At 47.3% G+C, this 20,714-nt stretch overlaps 1 protein-coding gene across 15 annotated transcripts in view; it reads right to left on the bottom strand.

Annotated features, from left to right (window-relative positions):
• LOC118377779 (inactive histone-lysine N-methyltransferase 2E) overlaps nt 1–20,714 on the bottom strand; it is a 31,131-nt gene that overhangs the window by 7,596 nt on the left and 2,821 nt on the right. For 6 of the 15 annotated variants that reach the window (XR_008062964.1, XM_052460501.1, XM_052460495.1 and 3 more), the window contains exons 2-12: nt 12,604–12,788; nt 8,212–8,326; nt 6,303–6,532; nt 5,927–6,081; nt 5,018–5,226; nt 4,562–4,801; nt 4,287–4,417; nt 3,844–3,961; nt 3,580–3,689; nt 2,100–2,367; nt 494–598 (exon numbers count right to left, since the gene is read on the bottom strand). Coding sequence is in view for 14 of the 15 variants with exons in the window: in XM_052460501.1 (XP_052316461.1) it covers nt 494–598; nt 2,100–2,367; nt 3,580–3,689; nt 3,844–3,961; nt 4,287–4,417; nt 4,562–4,801; nt 5,018–5,226; nt 5,927–6,081; nt 6,303–6,532; nt 8,212–8,326; nt 12,604–12,674 (1,752 nt within the window). In the remaining variant the exon portion in view is untranslated. Of the gene's footprint in view, nt 1–493; nt 599–2,099; nt 2,368–3,579; nt 3,690–3,843; nt 3,962–4,286; nt 4,418–4,561; nt 4,802–5,017; nt 5,227–5,926; nt 6,082–6,302; nt 6,533–8,211; nt 8,327–9,885; nt 9,994–12,603; nt 12,789–13,976; nt 14,094–20,714 lie in introns of those variants that run through there. The other 9 variants (XM_052460507.1, XM_052460502.1, XM_052460500.1 and 6 more) reach the window with 7 other exon arrangements.

Raw genomic sequence — 20,714 nt, forward strand, 5'->3', positions numbered from 1 at the left:
CATTTCAAAACAGTTGGCCAATTTTGTACGTGAGGGTCATACTCAGACACGCAGGGAGAGTTCCAGTACTTACGTGTGATGAGGCTGGGGCTCTTGTTTACTCAGATAATGAGAGGGGAGGAGGGGTAGGGGGGCCTGTGGCTCTGGAGGGCCCGGAATGGTGCAGTGTGTGATTGTTTAGCAAATTAACTCTTAAATAAATGAGGAAAATAACCCATAATGATGACCAAAATACAGAGCCTCAGTGTTTGAGGGCTCTGCCAGAGGAAGTGAGTGAGCGACAGAGAGCAGGGGGGGGACCCCGTGGGCTAGGCTACACAGCAACAGAATGAGGCAGAGACAGCAGCAGAAGCAGGGAGGTGGGGGAGAACCACCACCACACAAACAGTGACCCATACAGGCAAGGATGAGCTTTTTCCTATGGGTGAGAGAGGGGGGGGGTTATGGGCTGCATACAGCAGGGCGAGCTGCAGCCCTGGCTCACAGAACTTACCATCTTCCTCTTTCTCTCTGCAATGGTCTCCTCTGACTCCATCTCTACTTCACTGCTAACGGAGTTATCAGGCTGGTCTTCTACACCCTCTAACTCTGTAGGATCCTGTTAGAGGGGGAGAAGTGCTTTATCATGGCACTGACCAACCACAGGCAGTCTGGCTACAGACTAGAGGGTCTAGAGTAGTGAGGTGGTAGGTGTAGGGGGAGGGGGGGTAGTCTGGGGGGAGAGTGACCGTTGGGGGCACTGACTGGGGACGTGGTGGGTTTGTCTGTGCACAAACTTGCTCAGAGCTTGTATTCGGTCCAAGGCAGTCAGAATAACAGCAAAACGCAATCGTACCCCTTTTCAAAGAAGAGCGAGAGACCAGGCTCACTTCTGTAGTACCTTGTGGTCAATTGTTTTGTGCCCAGTCCCAACAACTAACCTATCATATGTCAAGTTGTGGCTCTTGTGGTCACACAAAGGTCTGTTAGCGCACAATGACAGATGTGGACAGCTTCCAAATTCAGCGTGTTCATTTCATGGTTTGTGCGTGTTGTTCCTATAGAGATGCCTCGCACGTCATCTCTGACGTCAGACCCCCTCTTCACCGTTCCTCATTCTAGACCAGGCCTGGGCAACTCCAGTCCTCGGGGGCCTGATTGGAGTCACACTCTTTACCCCATCCCTAGCAAACACACCTGATTTAAACTAATTAAATTCTAAACTGAAGATCATGATTAGGTGATTATTGGAGTCAGGTGTGTTAGCTGGGGAAAGTGTGACACCAATCAGTCCCCCGAGGACTGGAGTTTCCCAGGTCTGTTGTAGACCATACATCAGTCTAACAAGTCTCCATAAACCATGCTTCTGTGTCCTTCCCTCAGATCAGTCCTTAAAAATCACTCGTCGTGGGAACTACCAGTCTCTACCACAGAAGCAACAGGCTTGCCGATAAGACCTACGGCCTGGGTCGGGGTTATTAGACAATGCAACAAAATGTTTGCAATGGAATAGGAAAACAGACATTTCTTACTGGACAGGTTCAGATTGTACCTCTCAGTTTCACTGAGCGTTTTCTTCCGTTTGGTATCTACTGAACACAAGTTTGGGGACCACCCCAGAGACAGAGGGCTTTCTCTCTGTGTATAACACTGAGTACAGGGATGCCTAGTGGTGCGTTCAGGAGCTCCTGCAGCAGAGAGGACACAGCGTGATAGCATGTCTCATCTGCCACTAGAGGGCTGGATGCCAGACAGCTCTGAGCAGAGATACACGGCATGGTGAGAGAGATGGCTGGGTGCAGGAGTGGGCTTTGGGCCAAGGAGAACCAGGATGGATGATAGAGGAATACAAGTAGTCTACGAATGGATAACACAAATAAAACAGAAATGCAGCAAATATAACAGAAATATAAAAAAAAATGGCTACACTCATGGACATTGGACGCTAACTAAATGGAAAACAAGCTAAATATGATAACACAAAGGTCTTCAAGAGGAAAGCCAACTTATAGGCTCCTATGGGGCAATCATGAACAGAGAGAGTGATGGGGACCGGGGTGGGGGGGGGTGCGTGGTGGAGACATGGATTGAGGTGAGTTGTGTTGCCAGGGAAATCTTACCTGGTTGTTGGAAATGGAGAGGCGGAGGGGCGATAGCTTCCTCTGCTTTCCGTCGGCTCCCAGACCCTTGGTCCTGCCGTCACAGTCCAGGGTCATGTTCTGATTCTGGCCCAGGTCCAGGTGGTCCCCTCGCTGCATCATGGGCTCCTTGTCCTTGCGGCCCCGCCGGCGGCTGCTGGCTTCCAGGTTCTCTGTGGGCTCCAGGTTGTACTTCAGCACCGGGCACTCTGTGTTCCCCCTTACACATGCACAATCCACCTTGTATTTACTACAGAGAGGGGAGAGAGAGAGAAAGAGAGAGAGGGTGGGGGAAGAAGCGGGGGAGAAGAAAAAAGGTTGAAAGATAAGATTGGTCAACATCAACCATGTTGTCTTATATATATATATAAATGTGTGTGTTATGTGTGTGTTATTAGAGAACCCAAAAATGCATATACTGGTTCAAATCAGCAAATTTTTATATATATAATGACAATTACAACAATACTGAATGAACACCTATTTTAACTTAATATAATACATAAATAAAATCCATTTAAAATCAAATAAATAATGAGACATGTACAATTTGGTTTAAATAATGCAAAAACAAAGTGTTGGAGAAGAAAGTAAAAGTGCAATATGTACCATGTAAAAAGCTAACGTTTAAGTTCCTTGCTCAGAACATGAGAACATATGAAAGCTGGTGGTTCCTTTTAACATGAGTCTTCAATATTCCCAGTTAAGAAGTTTTAGGTTGTAGTTATTATAGGACTATTTCTCTCTATACCATTTGTATTTCGTATACCTTTGACTATTGGATTTTCTTAGGCACTATTGTATTGCCAGCCTAATCTCGGGAGTTGATAGGCTTGAAGTCATAAACAGCGCTGTGCACCAAGCATTGCTAGGAGATGCAGGCATACGCAGGAAAGTGCTGTTTGAATGAATGCTTATGAGCCTGCTGCTGCCTACCACCGCTCAGTCGGACTGCTCTATAAAATCATAGACTTAATTATAATGTAATCAACACACAGAAATACGAGCCTTAGGTCATTAATGTGGTCAAATCCGGAAACTATCATTTAGAAAACAAAAAGTTTATTCTTTCAGTGAAATACAGAACCGTTACATATTTTATTGACCGGGTGGCAACCCTAAGTCTAAATATTGCTGTTACATTGCACAACCTTCAATGTTATGCATAATTATGTACAAATCTGGCAAATTAATTACGGTCTTTGTTAGGACGAAATGGTCTTCACACAGCTCGCAACGAGCCAGACGGCCCAAACTGCTGCAAATACCCTGACTCCGCTTACACTGAACGCAAGAGAACGCAGTCTACTCGTGGATTGCAATGTAATTGGCCATAATCGGCATCAAAAAGTGCTGATTATCGATTGTTATTGAAAACTTTAAAATCGGCCCAATTAAAATTGGTCAAATTATATATGTGTGTGTGTGTGTGGTACGAGGTGATCAATTCCACCCTGCTTACCAGCAGCCATAGTCATAGTCGAAGCCTATGGTGATCTCGGTGCCTTTGCTGATGGACCTCAAAGAGTAAATGTACAAATGGAGCATACCATCCTCTAATACATGACGCACCTGAGAGAGAAGAGAGAGGTGGAGAAAAGGGGAGAGAGAGAGGCACCTATTGAAACTCATGAGGTTACATTAAGTTGAAGTTAGTGGCTCTGGGGGGTGTGGTCAGGGTTTAGAGCCGTAGGTTTTGTATCGTGGTCTGCGATTGGCTACTCACCTCAGAGTTGGGGGTGCAGGAGCGTCGAATGAAGCGGGCCTCGTTGCCAAAGCTGCGGGCGTCCACACACATCTCCAGCCCGTCAAACTTTGAGTAGAACAACACAAAGGGGTACGGCCTGGAGGGGGGAGAAAGAAAGACAGAAAAATAAAGAAAAATTAATGAAATGGAGTGCTGGGCAGACACATAGTAACAGATTGGGGATGTCCATATGGTGATCAGGGGAAGACAGCCAGGAGCTCAACAAGAGCTGAGAAAGAAGGTGAGGGACTTCACTGCCCACTGCCAAGGAAGGACCACAACAAACACACCCCTTCTATCAATCTCTCCCTCTACCTCTCAAATGTCTCAGACATACAACTATGGAAAGGAGTAGAATTCCACTTTTAAATTTGAGCTGAGGATTCTTCTTGAGCTCAGGTTTCCACCAGATGGGTCCTCACCTCTTGAAGAAGCATCCGTTGGCCTCAAACTGCTGTCGCAGCATGAACTTGCCCCTGTACTCTATGATGAGGGAGTCTGGAGCCAAATCCCTCACTGCCTTCAGGATCTTCTTGTTCTTCTGAACCTGGCTCTGGAGAGGGGAGAGAAAACAGGACATGAGGAAAGAGGCTGACTGATATTTGCAGAGGCAATACGTGTGTACAAACTGTGTATGCTGTCTGCTCAGGCACATTGAGGACACATGTTTGTAGGTCACTGTGTCGGTTCCAGCTACCTCCACGGGCGGTTTGAAGGTGGCCGTGTGAGTGTTGTAGGCCAAGGTCTTGCCGTCGCCGGCCTCCTTGACGCGGAGCAGGATCTGGACGTCCTCGCTGTACTGGTTGCTGCCGGCATCCTCGTAGGCCTCCATCCAAGCCTTCATCTTGTTCTCCCACAGAGACGGGTGCTCCCCGGGCTCCATTTCTGGAGCGCCACCCTTCACTCTGGAGGACTTCCTGGAGCCCTCACGGAACGCCTGTTAGACAGACAGCATAAAACAACAAGGTTTTACCACCCGTTTAAGAGACGTTACATAGTGCATAACAAATCGACAGATTTCTGTTCAAATAAAAATGCCAACTCATTTTTGGGTGAGTTGCTCCAAATACATGTAAAACTCAGAGGTACTGTTGGTGTCAAGATAAGAAACTATTGAGTGTCAATAGGTTTGAATGGAAGTTTGAACACAGACCTTCTTGGCTCGGGCTGACGTGGCGACGGGCTCCTTTTCTCCGCTCCTCTTGCGTTTCTTGTCGGCCTGCTTGTTGCCCGCCAGGCGGCCGGTGGTGAGTGTGATGCTGGTGGGCGTGTGCTGGAAGGCCGTGTACAACTCCAGCGGCACCTCGTCCCCACTCTCTGTGGCACTGGTGTCCCCGTCTGCAGAGATACATACCGGTATGCCTTAATAAAGCATTGGTAATAAAGGTTTATTTGTGCATCTTGTACAGCAGGGTCCAACCAAAGCAAAGTTTTCCTGGTTCTAATCTATTTAAAAACAAGATTTTCCATAGCAATCTGCCATTCTAAATGTCTGCATTGTTGTATTACTTGATGTGCCCAGCAGGTGTCAGCATTCAGCTGAATCAGAGATGTGGTCCTGGGACCCCCAAGGTGCACATTTTAGTTATTGCTCAGCACTACACAGCTGATTCAAATAACCGACTCAGCATCAAGCATTGATTATTTGAATTAGCTGTGTAGTGCTAGGGTAAAAAACATGTACAAATTACCTTGACTAACCTGTACCCCTGCACATTGACACAGCACCCCCTTTATATAGCCTCGTTATTGTTATTTTGTGTTACTTTTATTACATTTTTAAAAATGTATTTAGTAAATATTTTCTTGACTCTTTCTTGAACTGTTGGTTAAGTGCTTGTAAGTAAGCATTTCACATTAAGGTCGACACCTGTTGTATTCGGCACGTGACAAATAAAATGTGATTTGTGGCCTGGATCTCTCCAGACCCACAAGGGGAAGAGGCTGCAGTAGTGAGCAGAGCAGCCTGACTTACACAGCCTTTATTACACTGCCATCTGATCTGAGAGCTGTTTACTGGAGCGCACTGGGAGGGACTGGAAAAGGTAGGTATATATCTCACCATCTCTCCACTCACCGGACATGTTCTCCCTCTTGCGGGTCTGCAGCACGATGGCCCGGTCTCTGTCCAGGATGCGCGGCTGGCAGCGCTCACACAGGTACGTCTCAGGAATGTGCTGCCTGTCGATCCCCATGCAGTCTATGTGCTGCCACACACTGAGAGAGAAGAGAGAGGAGAGGGCAGAGAGTCAGTAACAGCAGCCATTCACAGTGCAACAGGGGATCTAGAGAGGGGTCACTAATCCCAAAGAAAAGTTGAGATGAGACATGGACACTGTTTGAAGGCTAGAATGTTCATAAATCACTGCTAGGACAGTTTGGACTCTGGTCTAAGTTACTGTGACCTGATAAAGGAGAGGGTCTATCCCAGTTCCTACCTGCACTTGTCGCAGCAGATCATGTAGCCGTCGTCGTGGGTGAAGCCACAGATGCAGCGGGTGATGTCGGCCCCGTAGCTGCCGTCCTCTGAGGTGCTGAGTGTGGTGCCCCTGGAAGCCTCGTCCTGCAGGCCCCCCGGCACAAACAGCCCCTCGCCTGGCCGGATCAGCATGGAGGGGGGAGGGGAGGCCGGGGGAGTGGGCGGGGGGCGTGCCCCATAGTTGTGGTCCTTGGGAGGAGGACATAAAGGTGTTGAAGGTGACACAAACAAGCCACAAAAATAAAAGAGTCGCACACTATATATAAACTCCCAGTAAATCACCAACTTTTCGGCATCACTGTGACTGCTTCAGGTTGACACACAACAATAGAATGTCAAACATTGAAATTCTAATTCAACAACTGCAAACGGCCACTTATTTCCAATATGAATTGTTCAATTGTCTTGAATTGGAATTTCCTTTTCGTTATTCACTAAGCTAAGATGGCATTGTGATTGACCCTAACCCATATCCACAGTCTCCTCCCCCAGGTGAGTGAACTAGCCTGTATGAGGAGTATTATAGTGAACGGTAGTGTCCATGTATTATAGTGAACGGTAGTGTCCATGTATTATAGTGAACGGTAGTGTCCATGTATTATAGTGAACGGTAGTGTCCATGTATTATAGTGAACGGTAGTGTCCATGTATTATAGTGAACGGTAGTGTCCATGTATTATAGTGAACGGTAGTGTCATTATGGTGTACGGTAGTGCCCTGTATTATAGTGAACTGTACTATAGTGTACGGTAGTGTCAGAGAACTGTATTATAGTGGCCGTGTCCTGTATTACAGTGCACGGTAGTGTCAGTGTCCTGTATTACAGTGCACGGTAGTGTCAGTGTCTTGTATTACAGTGCACGGTAGTGTCAGTGTCTTGTATTACAGTGCACGGTAGTGTCAGTGTCTTGTATTACAGTGCACGGTAGTGTCAGTGTCTTGTATTACAGTGCACGGTAGTGTCAGTGTCTTGTATTACAGTGCACGGTAGTGTCAGTGTCTTGTATTACAGTGCACGGTAGTGTCAGTGTCTTGTATTACAGTGCACGGTAGTGTCAGTGTCTTGTATTACAGTGCACGGTAGTGTCAGTGTCTTGTATTACAGTGCACGGTAGTGTCAGTGTCTTGTATTACAGTGCACGGTAGTGTCAGTGTCCTGTATTACAGTGCACGGTAGTGTCAGTGTCCTGTATTACAGTGCACGGTAGTGTCAGTGTCCTGTATTACAGTGCACGGTAGTGTCAGTGTCTTGTATTACAGTGCACGGTAGTGTCAGTGTGCTAGTGTGTGTCCTGTATTACAGTGCACGGTAGTGTCAGTGTCCTGTATTACAGTGCACGGTAGTGTCAGTGTCCTGTATTACAGTGTGTCAGTGTCCTGTATTACAGTGGGTAGTGTCAGTGTTACAGTGTCCCTGTATTACAGTGCACGGTAGTGTCAGTGTCCTGTATTACAGTGCACGGTAGTGTCAGTGTCCTGTATTACAGTGCACGGTAGTGTCAGTGTCCTGTATTACAGTGCACGGTAGTGTCAGTGTCCTGTATTACAGTGCACGGTAGTGTCAGTGTCCTGTATTACAGTGCACGGTAGTGTCAGTGTCCTGTATTACAGTGCACGGTAGTGTCAGTGTCCTGTATTACAGTGCACGGTAGTGTCAGTGTCCTGTATTACAGTGCACGGTAGTGTCAGTGTCCTGTATTACAGTGCACGGTAGTGTCAGTGTCCTGTATTACAGTGCACGGTAGTGTCAGTGTCCTGCATTTCAGTGCACGGTAGTGTCAGTGTCCTGTATTACAGTGCACGGTAGTGTCAGTGTCTTGTATTACAGTGGTGTACTGCAGTTTAGCGTTGAAGTGGAGTGTACTCACGGCGTAGGGCAGCCCAATGTAACTGTGGGAGTGGTGAGAGCTAATGCTGTAGATCTGGTGCGGGTAGCTGGACTTCTCCACCACCACAGGGCTGGCCTCTACCGATTCTGGTCTGCTGGACAGAGAGAAAAACAGTTAGGAGGGGGGATCCCATTCACAACGTAACAGAGAAGAGAGATCAGTGTGTTTTAAATAGAAGAGGTGCAGAAACAGTAAGGGGGATTCCATTTACAATAGTAAGAGAGAAAGCAGAGAGAAAAAAATGAAAGCTAGACATGAGGGAGAGAAACAGGAGGGAGATGAGTGTAGCGTTAAACGACAGGTAGAGTGAGAAAAGGGGTAGACTAGGAGAGCAGAGAGAACCTCCTCATAAGCAGTGAGTGTACTGTTGTGCTTCATTGATTCTCCTCTTCCACTGGCTAAATGAGGAGTGTTTATTTGGGAGGGCTTTAGGGGAGCTGACAGTGGTTATGACAGAGTGGAAGTGGCATGTGTGTCCCCTGCCCTCTTCATATCACCTTTGCTAACTGGACAGAGCTAATAGCGGGGATAATAACTATAATACAATATTTAAACCTGAGCCCCATTTCTGGAGGACACACACTACTGGAGGCTAACACACAACATTGACACACGCAGAAACAATAACAGACATTCACTTCCGTGAGCTCATTTATCAAACCGGTAAATCCACTTTTATTCTATGACATTGTAGTGGCACAGAGAAAGCCTGTTGAACATGGGAGTATGGTTAAATAGGCTACTTCTCACTGGCATTGAAGGAGGGGCGAGGGGTTCAAAAACAAGGGAAGTGGGATTGGCAAATGGACAAGAGAGGATATGAAGGAGGGAAGGTGTGATGGGAGGAGTGGCACTGTCAGGAGAGAAGTAAAGAAAGACCAGTGACAGCCTAGGCAGTTGGGACTCCAAGCTGATGTCATGACAAATCAGAAGGCTAGCTGAAGTTCCAACAACTAATACAGCAACTCCTACACACAGACAGCCTGTTGGTCAGTCATGAGGAAGAAACTCCAAATCCTCCCCTTCTCATGCAGGATAGTCCAGACAACTGCTTCAAGGTCGAAGAGGGGGGGAGTGAAGGAGAGAGAGGAGAGATGCCCCCAGGTGTATCTGAGGCTGGCTTTGCACATTCACACACATTTCAGAAGCAAAATGAAACCTTGACAAGAGGCCAACTGCCCTGCCAAAACGTTTGGCTAACAATGCAGAGCACAAGAGAAAAGCCCACTAAACAAACTGGACAGCTTCACAGGTACCGTGTTATAACATGTATGTGTGGTCTGATGGTGTAGTAGAATCCCTGAGGGGATGCTATGGCTATATGGCTCAAACAGGCTATGTAGCATATTTGGACATTGAGTACAAGGAACAGTTGACACACAAACCCTGAATAATAAAGAGAATATGTGAAACCACACACACACACACACACACACACACACACACACAGCCCCGCAGAAACACTTCCAGACAGTAACTGGAATACATGATAAGCCAGTAGCAGCACAGTAGGGTAGCAAAACTAGGCTACTCAAAACGAGTGGACGTGCCACGTGTCAGCATGTTAAAGTACAAACACACCTCTCCAATGCTCCAACCCTCCCTCTCCTTCTCTCTAGACACCCCGTCCCTCCTAGGGTAAAGCAGCAGTACCTGGTGGAGGCAGTCGTTCACCCCTAGTCTCCCCGCGTGCTGCACACCATGACCTCTCAATGCTCGCTGTGCAGCACTTCCTTAAATATGGTATTGGCGCTCAAGCACCAGGAGCTTTGTGTCAAACTGAAAACACAAGTGCATGTAAAAAGGTCTAGGGGCGGGCCCCAGGGAAGGTGTGTGTACATAACTTGCTGAAACACACACACACACACACACACACACACACACACACACACACACACACACACACACACACACACACACACACAGAGAGAGAGAGAGAGAGATCACTACTCTTCCCAGGGCAGAGAAGTATCCCAACCCAAATCCAAAGAAACTTTAAAGTAGGCCACTGAAAACAGTGTGAATGATTTACTAGAGTCAAATCTATACTTCATAATCAGGGATTTGCAGGGATGCAGCATGCATCATTCAGTGGTGAGAGAACATTCTCATTCATGTATTAAAATGAAATCAGTGATTGTATGATGAGTCATTAAAATGGCCTTTCTTGTGTTTTCATGGGATAGTTCCTCTGGTGAGAGGGGGGGGGATGATAGAAAAAGGAGAAGAGAACAGACATGTGATGAGCGAGATTGTTTGACGGATGGTGAGGGGCCATGTTTGGTCTCAGTGTGAGTGGCCAAAGGGACTGAGACTGACTGCATCAATCATATCTGTCTCATAGGAAGTCGGGGACGAAGGCAGAGAGACACAGAGCCAGAGTAGATGATGCTATAGTCAATCAAACACACACAAAAGTCACACAAAAATCTCACACACGTCTAGGGGGAAGCTATGAGATGTGAGACACCGGGAGACTCAGAGAGCAGAGACAGCAGAGAGAGACAACATAGATGGAACGGAGGTTTCAATTAAACAGACAGCTAGGCATGTGCTAATCATAGCTCACAGCTCAAGAGAGCTTAATATGGAGCAAGAGATCACACACACAGAGAGAGAGAGAGCACTTCTGCACAGCCAGAGGCAACGCCTTCACACCAAAGTGTTTCCACTCACTGCCATGGCGACGCACTGTAGCCATCAGCGAGTGCACGCAAACTGTGCCCCGTGTGTCGCTGGGTAGCTAGAATAACACACACGGCAGCCGCGCACAGCAAGTCACGACACACACACAGTCTGCAGCCACAGCGCATCCCCCTGCTCGTCCCAACGCTGCATCTTTCAGAGGGAGGTGGAGAGAGTGACTGCTCCGCTGGGAATAGTATTGCTGTTCCTAGGGTTAGCAAGTTAGCACACTAATGCTAACCTCAGCCCTGTGTTGAGAACACGAGGGCCTCGAAGAGTACCAAGGATCTGTGACTTGTTTTATCAGTAGGGTGGAAGGAAGAGGGCTAGATGAGAACTACCCTGGTCTGTGGGCACGCTGGCGGTCGGTAGTCTTGTGTGTGTGTGTTTTACAGACAGCCAGCTATACTCTGTGCTCCCGCACATTGGAGGCCCAATTCAAGCTTGTATCAGGCAGGGGGTAGGTCGCCGCTGGGCGGAGAGAGAAGGATAGAGAGAGAGGGCTTAAAACCTGCCCCTGTGAACAGAAGGGCTCTGGGCTGAGACACAGCCCTATAAAAAGCTGACTGGAAGGGGGAGGAAAGAGGTGAGCGCGACGGGAACCATTTAAGACGCCTTAACCGCAAGAGGGCCACCTGCCATTCAGCCCAGTGACCATGGCAATGGCCCCTGCGCATTGCGGAAGGGAGACATTGGGGGAGGTTGTCATGGCAACCAGCTGTAGCCGACTGCAACAGCTCTTAAGGCTGGGGGAGAGTGACACGGCCCCATTTAAAGAGACAAGCCCTCTAAAAGGAGACCTTTCTATTCTTCAACCACAGGAGCACAGAGGAGGTCTCTCTTATTTGTCTGTAATACTTTGCCAGTATCCCCGAGGAGGGTATAGGGAATACTATGAGGAGGGTGGTATGTTGTTGCTGCCATGGCGCCAGGCTCCACTTCCCTAACAAGGTGCACAGCATACAGACAAGAATCAGGTGAATCATTTTCAGAGTAAAATTCTCCCTCCACCTGGTGGAGTCATTCTAAAATCATGACATTAGCTACACTGACATTGTATTACACAGAAGCAACTCAGAAATAGAAATTGAACAGTAACAGTGTGATGCTAGATAGTCAAATACAACATATGCTGTGCTTATAAGTGACATGCTCTTCTGCCTCATATCTTCTCTACAAAGTGTGTTTTGTCATATATGGAACTTGGATGGTCTGGTCAGATTAACAGCTAGGACATTGAGAATGGTTATGGGAAGTGATGGTGTGAGACGGTGAGTGCAATGTATGTGATCAATGGCAGTGATTGACCAGGTCTGTCCCTTACAGCAGACAGCAGGGCTATGGAGCCCCTCCGCAGGGCTAGAGCAGAGACAATGCATCACAGAGACACAGAGAGTAGATACACACACAGAGACAGAGATACACATAGACAGAAAGCACTTAAGGCCGTAAGGGGGAGATATGGTCAACAGACAGATGACAGGCCCAATTAAAGTGAATGAGGAAGCGGGGGAGAAAGGATGAAATAAAAAGAGAGAGTGGGTGAGAAAGAGATGGGAGGGGGGATGACAGCAGCAGACAATGGAGGAGAGGCAGAGAATGAGTGAAAAGGAGAATAGAGAGTAAGAGAAGGGTGAGATGAATCATGAGATGGTGGGTTGGGCCTGAAGACGTTGGTATACTCACTCTGAGCCTGCAGCCATTTCCAGGTATGAGGTGTCTGCTGTGTCCACCCCTACAGGGATCACTATGCTCATGACGTTCTTTGCTGATCAATTCTTGTCCTACTGAGTCCAGAGCATGGGAGTCCAAAACACTGAGGCATGCCAGCCACAGCACTCATTGCAGACATCTAAGTGCATCCACAAGGCCTGCCAACACAGAGGGAGAGAGAAAGACAAGGGACAGACTGAAAACTGGGGTATTTCCAGGAATCACCATGATTCATAAATTCAGCTGTGTGAGATGTAGGTACTAGCTAACTGCTAGTAACATGGAAAATGAACCGCATGATAGGAATTTCCCTCACAAAGCTCTCAAAGAGAACCCTCGCCCACCTCACTGGCTACCTGAGACATTCATGGATGCAAGGAGGTAGAGGAGCACTATACACAGACTGCCAGGAATGCAGGATGCTGCGGTGGCAGTGTTCCACCACAAGGGGGTGTGAGAGAACACAGAGCTCTGACTGGCGGCCATTAATGTAGGGGAAAGAAAAACGCAACACTGAGAGGCCATCTTTTCACGGAGCTTTATTGTTCTATTAAGCAGAACAGCACACGCACGCACACACACACTCTCGCAAACACACAATCCTTTAACGCTGTAATTAGAGCTGTCACAAGCCCCTGGCTGTCTGGATGTGAAAGCCAGTGTTAAATAGGCATCTTGTCTCACTCTCCCCCTCTCACACTGTTTGTTCAGCATTGCAGGTGGACAGAAGATGCATAGAAAGACTAAGTCAATAATTAACTCCATTAGGTGTCAGGCAGACTGCAGCCTCTCTCGGATGAAGAGAGAAGTAGTACGAGGGACTAAATGGTTGGTTGACAGACAGGGGTAGCCATTCCCGCTAACAGGCAATAACAATGCTGTGTACATAGATTAAATAGACCTGTCCCAAGTAGCCTATACACAAACGGTGGGTGCTAATGTACAGGCTATTATAGCTTATAGCCTACGTAATGCAATGCATGTGTCCAGACAGGGGCATATGCGCTGGCCCTGATACTGAGAGCACAGCGTTGTTGATAAGTGGGATTAGTGGGAGGGACAAAATAGGATGGAGTTCACACCTCTGTGTGTATGTGCACCAGCCCTATAGCAAAGAGGGCTCATCTCAGACACACTGCTATACAAATCTGGACATTTCAGGTTTACTAGACCACTGAAACATTTTTACAGTCTCTTTAAACAGCAGGGCCCATATCACAACACAGCTTTGTGTGGCTCAAATAACAATAGAAACCAATTGTTGGTGGAACATTTCACAGTAACAGGGCTCTTAGCCAGACCACTGAAATGACATAAAACCCCTTTGTGGTATCTCAAAGGCTCACTATGTTTTGGTGTAGTAAAAATCCCTTCCTTCGGGAAACAGGCCGTCTGTTTCCAAGAGTTTTGCTGTGATCGTCTCTGCCTCTGTCGAAGAGAATCCTGCTGTCACTGCTCAGGAATGCACACACACACACACAGCTCACAACCCCCCCACACAGACAGATAAACCAAACCCCCTCCCCTTCTAGACCCTTGCACACATTCCTTTGCTGGGAGGCACCCAGGGGCGCAAGCACACACACAGCTACAGGCATTGCACCAGGGGCCAGACACATTCGAGACACACAAAAGGGGGGTTGGAAAAAGGCTAACGAGGACAGTACAGCATTCCTGACAAAAATCTGAGTGCTGTGAATGCCTCCGACGCTCCTCCCACTTCCTTTAGCGGAGCCGTCTGTCACACGGGACCAATATGCCAAAAAAAGCAGAGGAAAAAGACAAATGCTCTCTTCACCTCGCTCCTTCTGCCCTCCCTTGCTGTGCCCCATCCACCCCACCCCCGCCGGATCTCTCTCCTCCCTGCACTTCCTAAATAAACCTCAGAGCATGGAAGGGAAGGGGAGTGCCGCAGACAGTGCTCCTAATTACAAAGAGGCTGAGAGAGAGAGAGAGGCTGTGAGACAGGCTGAGCGAGAGGCTGAGAGAAATATCCAAAGTAAGCATTAGCAATATGTACATTGTTACATCATGCCAATAATGCAAATTGAATTGAGAGAGAAAACGGCTGAGAGAAAGAATGGTGAAAGGGAAAGGAGAGCGAGTACAAGAGGGAGATGGGGGGGAGAAAGACAAAGCAAAACATTATAAATGGCAGAACACGAGCTCGTCAAGTGAGGAGGAAAGCTGCAGCTCTCGTCCCCCACTCCCCCTTGCGTTCTGTCTGAAGTTCTCTCATCACGGATCTCACAGCGCTGCAGGGAGCCTTCCAAATGATCCATCTACCCTCTGTTTGGGAGAGGGGTGGGGGAGGTGCCCAAACTCCTGTATGGGCAACTAGGGTTCCTCTAGCACAGGCACAGCAGCCTTCTGAGACTGTGTGAGAGTAGAGCAGAGATGAGAGCTGAGCCCACTCCACCCCCTCTTCTCATTTGCCCTCATCCCTTTCCCAATCTCCCCTCCCTCACTAAGGCCATAGTCACGTCATTGTGTGGGGGAATAACTTTCCTTTTCAGACAGACCAGTCACTCTACTAAATTCAGCAGGAGAAACACACACACGCTCCCTCGTGTTAGGCTAGTTGGAGCCACTGTACGTCAGAGCTTGATTTCATTGAGGCTCTTTGGGCCAAGTCTCAGTGTTTGATTTTGAGCCGGGAGAAGAAAACGATAGACATAAAGACGGGCTTCTAACTGAAGCTGCGCTCCTCCTTTCCTCTAAGTTCCCTACAGAGGGCTGAAGTGACTTCACACCATCCTCATAGGCCGAGTCATCGCAGCAGCCAGCCATGAGCGCACACACACCAAAATAAAAGACACTCCTATACACTGGAAAAAGGCACCATCAGAATGTCACAACCCTTCCTTTCACAGTGCCCAAACAGGGCTACCCTCTGCAGCAGCTGTCCTTCATTAATCACGGTGCCCAAACTGCCAGGGCTCCCTCTGTGCTTTACCTCTGAAGGCGAAACCATACATCAACAATACAGGACATAAGAGATGTAGGTCTACATTGTGTATGCGTGTGTAAAAGATTGGGCACCACTAGCAGCGAATAGACAAGTTCCACTGTGATGTTTACCCATTGACCACCTATAGCGCAGCAGCAAACTGCCCTAAAGGGCATTGGAGAGAGAATGATATTGCATCGTCCACATCCACGCTCTGCAGAGCACACTAACCAGCAGACAATTAGAGAGACTGTGTCCTAGAGGCTACTCTACACACTTTGGGCTTGTACCCTGTCAAACAAACACACACAGGGGGTAAAGGAGGGATCTCCCATCTCAGGGGCAGGGTACAGCCAGCCAGCCAGGGTTTTCAGTGCAGAACATCCAGATTCTGACAGCTGGTCTGGGGCAGCCCTGCTCTGGCCTACTCTCCCTCCATACACCCTCCTCTCCCTAACAGAGCACGGCCCCATTTGACATTCTTAAATCTGATAAGGATGACCGATGAGAAACAAAATCTTGGATTTGCATCGAGCTCGCCTGTCCACCTGTGTGACTCAGTCTTATCTATATTAGGAAGGAAGGGCCAACTACTCAAACCAAATCAAATTAGACTGACAGGCTCAAATGCAGCTTTTCTGTGCCTGGTGTTAATTGTCGAGAAAGTGGGTCGCAATTATCACAATTGCAACATTTGGTTAAAAATGAGGCCTAGGTTTTTTTTGCCCATATCGGGCAACCCTACATGGCAGTGTGGAAATTATCTCAAATGAGTGCAGGAAATACAGAAATTGATTAAAAAAATGCAAGAAATGGTTTTATAGTGTTTTCAACCTCATCCAAAAATTATCTGAATGGAGAAAGACTCATTGAAATCACCCTAGGGCCTCGCACTACTCATAAAGCTAATTCAATACTTTTTACAAATAAATACAAATAAAGCTAATTCAAAACTTTTCTTTTTTTAAACACTAAATACCATCAAAAATAAAGTGATTTGATATTTTTGCCACCCACCACTGGTCAGACACTCCAGCCCCATTACAGCACAGTTCCATGATCGATTTCACACCTGGCGTTATATCACCAATCACCACATTCACCCTCACCTCCACTGAGTCTGCCCAGTACCCAGCGTGCCCTGCACTAAGTAAGTTGTGTTAGCATGTAGCACAGCAACAGGAAGTGGGCGGGGCTAGGGAAGTATCAGGCCACCTATTTGGGAGGTAGTCCATTACAGCCCAGCACCGCAAAAACAGTTTACCTGAACCCTGTTTCCCTCTCCTCCTCTTGTGTGACCTACACGACCGTGCTGGGCCTCAGAGCAAGGCCAGACTCCCATGAGCTACTGAAGGCATGACTCTAGCTCTACACAGAAAGGAGGACACTGGAGGCTTAGTGCCAGGCAGCCCCACAGGGTAAAACTACCTAGGCTGGCAGTGTACTGTTGTCAGCCAGCTATATCTATACAGATTATAGTTTCAGGATGGAGTCTGTTGTTCTCCAGGGACAGAGGGAGCAACACAAACACAAGTGGCACTCTTTACAGTGGAGGATGAGGCAGAGAGGAAGTCAATAGATTCTCACTATCCCCACTGAGGTGTGGCCTTCTTCTTTCCTACCCTTCTGCCCTACCCAGTGCAGTAAACATCCTGTATAATGAACCCCTTCACTTCCTCACTCTGTGGCCCACTGTCCTGGCTATTGGCAGCTCAAAAAGCCTTCATGACTTCTCTTATTGAGCCCTTCATGGATGCAAGTGTGCTCCTGGGATTGAGGTGAAAGGAAAGGTGCCACACAGCAGCAAGAGCTCCCTGCCACGCACTCCTCTGTCCCCCAGGGGGGAGTGGCAGGCAGGCCACATCTCCCTGTCTCTGTCAACACAGCCAGCGAAACACCATATCAGGTATTTACAGCTGTGTAAGAGTGTGCAGAGAGGGGGCACCCACCAGGGGAGCGAGGAGAGGGAACCAGAGAAGGCAGTGTGAGTCAGCGTGTGAGGCAATTCGAATATGGTGCAGATAGGGAGACTGTTACAACGCTACGAGACTGTGACATGGTTATGGTAGCATGGCGTCTAGCACCAGGACAGAGCGCAGGCCACTGTCCCTTTAAGAGGAAGAAGAGGTAGGTGACTGTGGATTGTGTATTATATACCAGCCTCTGATTAGACACAGCAGGCCCGCTCTCATCCAGTATTTATGTCCACTCAAAAGTGATAATTTTTTTACTGAATTCAGGGAGGCCAACATCAGGGGAAACAGATTTTTACTGTGTCAGCTACATCCATACACACAGGCCTCGTTACATGTCAGAGGGTTCCAAGCCTGCAGTTGTTCTGACGAACGGAGCGGTTCAAACTGGTGTCTATTTTACTTCCCGACAGGGGCCCCAAGTCTCCCAAGGTCTCTCTGCATCTAGGTCTCCACTGCATGAGTGACATCACAAACGTATCATGACATCATTCATTTGGTGGAGAATGAATCCCACTATGCAAAGCTAAGCTGTGGAAATACTAGAGGGAGCAGCATACAGCAGTCTGAGGCCTTACATTACCCCCACTGTTGACAGGCATTTGTGAAACAAGCACCTGTGTCAGTGAAAAGAAAGATCAGGAGTCACAAGCAAATGAGTGCCTGTATCAGTGTGTCAGTCAGTCAGCTGTGGCAGCGACCTACACAGCTCTCACTAGGCTCCTCTGGAGAAAGAGAGCAGCTGCACAGCCTCACTGTGGGGAAAACTGAAAACACCTCTGCCTCCAATGATTTGGCCTCCTGTCCTCAATTGGCAGAGGGGGAATTAACATAACCCTCACCTCATAAGGACACAGAAGCCTAATTAGTGCCGTCCTGGAGAACCAAAACAGAAAAGATTAATGGCCGTCTCTCTCGGCAGTCTCCATCCAAGATGGTCACAAATCCGGATAATTTTCTGTTAATGTGAGGAGGAGTCTCGTCTTAGGCTATGGCAACATGGGGTCATGAGGAGAAAAGGAGGAGAGAAAAAAAAACACTGGGCGACTGTCTCAAACTGGCATTTGGACAGAGGCTGCCAAAGTTTGCGCCACAGAGAAGTATCCAACTTCTTTAGTTTGTCTCACAGGCCAGAAGGGAGGAGGGAATGGAGCGGTGTAGAGCTGCCTGCCTCACACCACCCAAAAGCTAGAGCCACCACCAGGGGACTGAGGCATACTACTGGGAATGGGGCCTGAGCTGATGGAAAAATGTCACAACACATGAAAAGAAAGACATGCATTGTCAGGAGAAGATTGTTTGGGCAAAGTGGAGTCACGTGTACATGCAAGGTGTAGCCAGGCAGATTTAAAAGGTCTTGTTGTGGCACTGGGGCTCCTTCTCATTTCTATAATGGGTGATATAGAGCTCCTCGCTGGCCAACTCTCAACACGATCACAAAAACAACAGACAAAAAAACCCTGGCCATTTATTTTTCATTGGTGGGTTATTTGATGACGGACATCTGTTCTGAGCCTGTGAGGAGCTGAGAGGGCAAGAGGAGGGCAGCAGGTCTTTGTCAATGTCAAAGGGAAATAACCAAGTCACAGCTGTTGTTTCATTCCCCCTTCACAAACCTCAACACCTCTGACCACCAGGTAGGACTTGGGAAACAGCCTGTTGTTTATCTATTCATGAATTTAATGTGAATTAGGCAAATTCAAATTAGGCAAATCCTAATTGGAAAATACAATTGAGACAAAGTAGCCTATGTTCCAAAGAGCTAGGCCAAATCACACTGAAATCTTCCTAGCTAATTTAATGACAGTTTCTTGTACTAGGCATACCCGAACACTGGTAAATATTACACAAGCACATCGTTCCAGCCATAATGACACACACCATGGTTGTTGTGACCGGTTTCCTCTATGGTTCATATCCACAATCAGTGTCATGCTTTCCTTCTCAGTCGAGCTGACCTTTAGATAATCACTACTTATTAACTACATTTTAGAGGTTGACCGATTATGATTATTCAACGCCGATACCGATTATTGGAGGACCAAAAAAGCAGAGGCCGATTAATCGGCCAATTTTTTTGTTTGTAATAATGATGATTACAACAATACTGAATGAACACTTATTTTAACTGAAATAATACATCAATAAAATCCATTTAGCCTCAAATAAATAATGAAACATGTCCAATTTGGTTTAAATAATGAAAAAACAAAGTGTTGGAGAAGAAAGTAAAAGTGCAATATGTGCTATGTAAGAAAGCTAACATTTCAGTTCCTTGCTCAGAACATGAGAACATATGAAAGCAGGTGGTTCCTTTTAACATGAGTCTTCAATATTCCCAGGTAAGAAGTTTTAGGTTGTATTTATTATAGGAACTATAGGACTATTTCCTTCTATACCATTTGTATTTCATTAACCTTTGATTATTGGATGTTCTTATAGGCACTTTAGTATTGCCAGTGTAACAGTATTGCTTCTGTCCCTCTCCTCGCTCCTCCCTGGGCACGAACCAGCAACACAACGACACCAGCCACCATCGAAGCAGCGTTACCCATGCCGAGCAAGGGGAACAACTACTAGAAGGCTCAGAGCGAGTGACATTTGAAACTCTATTAGCGCGCGCTAACTAGCTAGCCATTTCACTCCGGTTACACCAGCCTAATCTCGGTTGTTGATGGGCTTGAAGTCAAAAACAGCACAATGCTTGACGCACAACGAAGAGCTGCTGGCAAAACGCACAAAAGTGCTGTTTGAATGAATGTTCACCCGCCTGCTTCTGCCTACCATCGCTCAGTTAGATACTTAGATACTTGTATGCTCATCAGATTATATGCAACGCAGGACACGCTAGATAATATCTAGTAATATCATCAACCATGTGTGGTTAACTTGTGATTATGATAGATTGTTTTTTTACAAAATAAGTTTAATGCTAGCTACTGCATTCGCGTAACAGGCAGTCTCATTGTGGAGTGCAACGAGAGAGAGGCAGGTCGTTTTTGCGTTGGACTAGTTAACTGTAAAGTTGCAAGATTGGATCCCCTGAGCTGACAAGGTGAAAATCTGTCATTCTGCCCCCGAACGAGGCAGTTAACCCACCGTTCCTAGGCCGTCTAGTTAAATAAAGGTATATATATAAAAATAAAAATCGGCACCCAAAA

Source organism: Oncorhynchus keta, chromosome 13, assembly GCF_023373465.1.
Source record: "Oncorhynchus keta strain PuntledgeMale-10-30-2019 chromosome 13, Oket_V2, whole genome shotgun sequence".
Taxonomy (NCBI): Eukaryota; Metazoa; Chordata; class Actinopteri; order Salmoniformes; family Salmonidae; genus Oncorhynchus; species Oncorhynchus keta.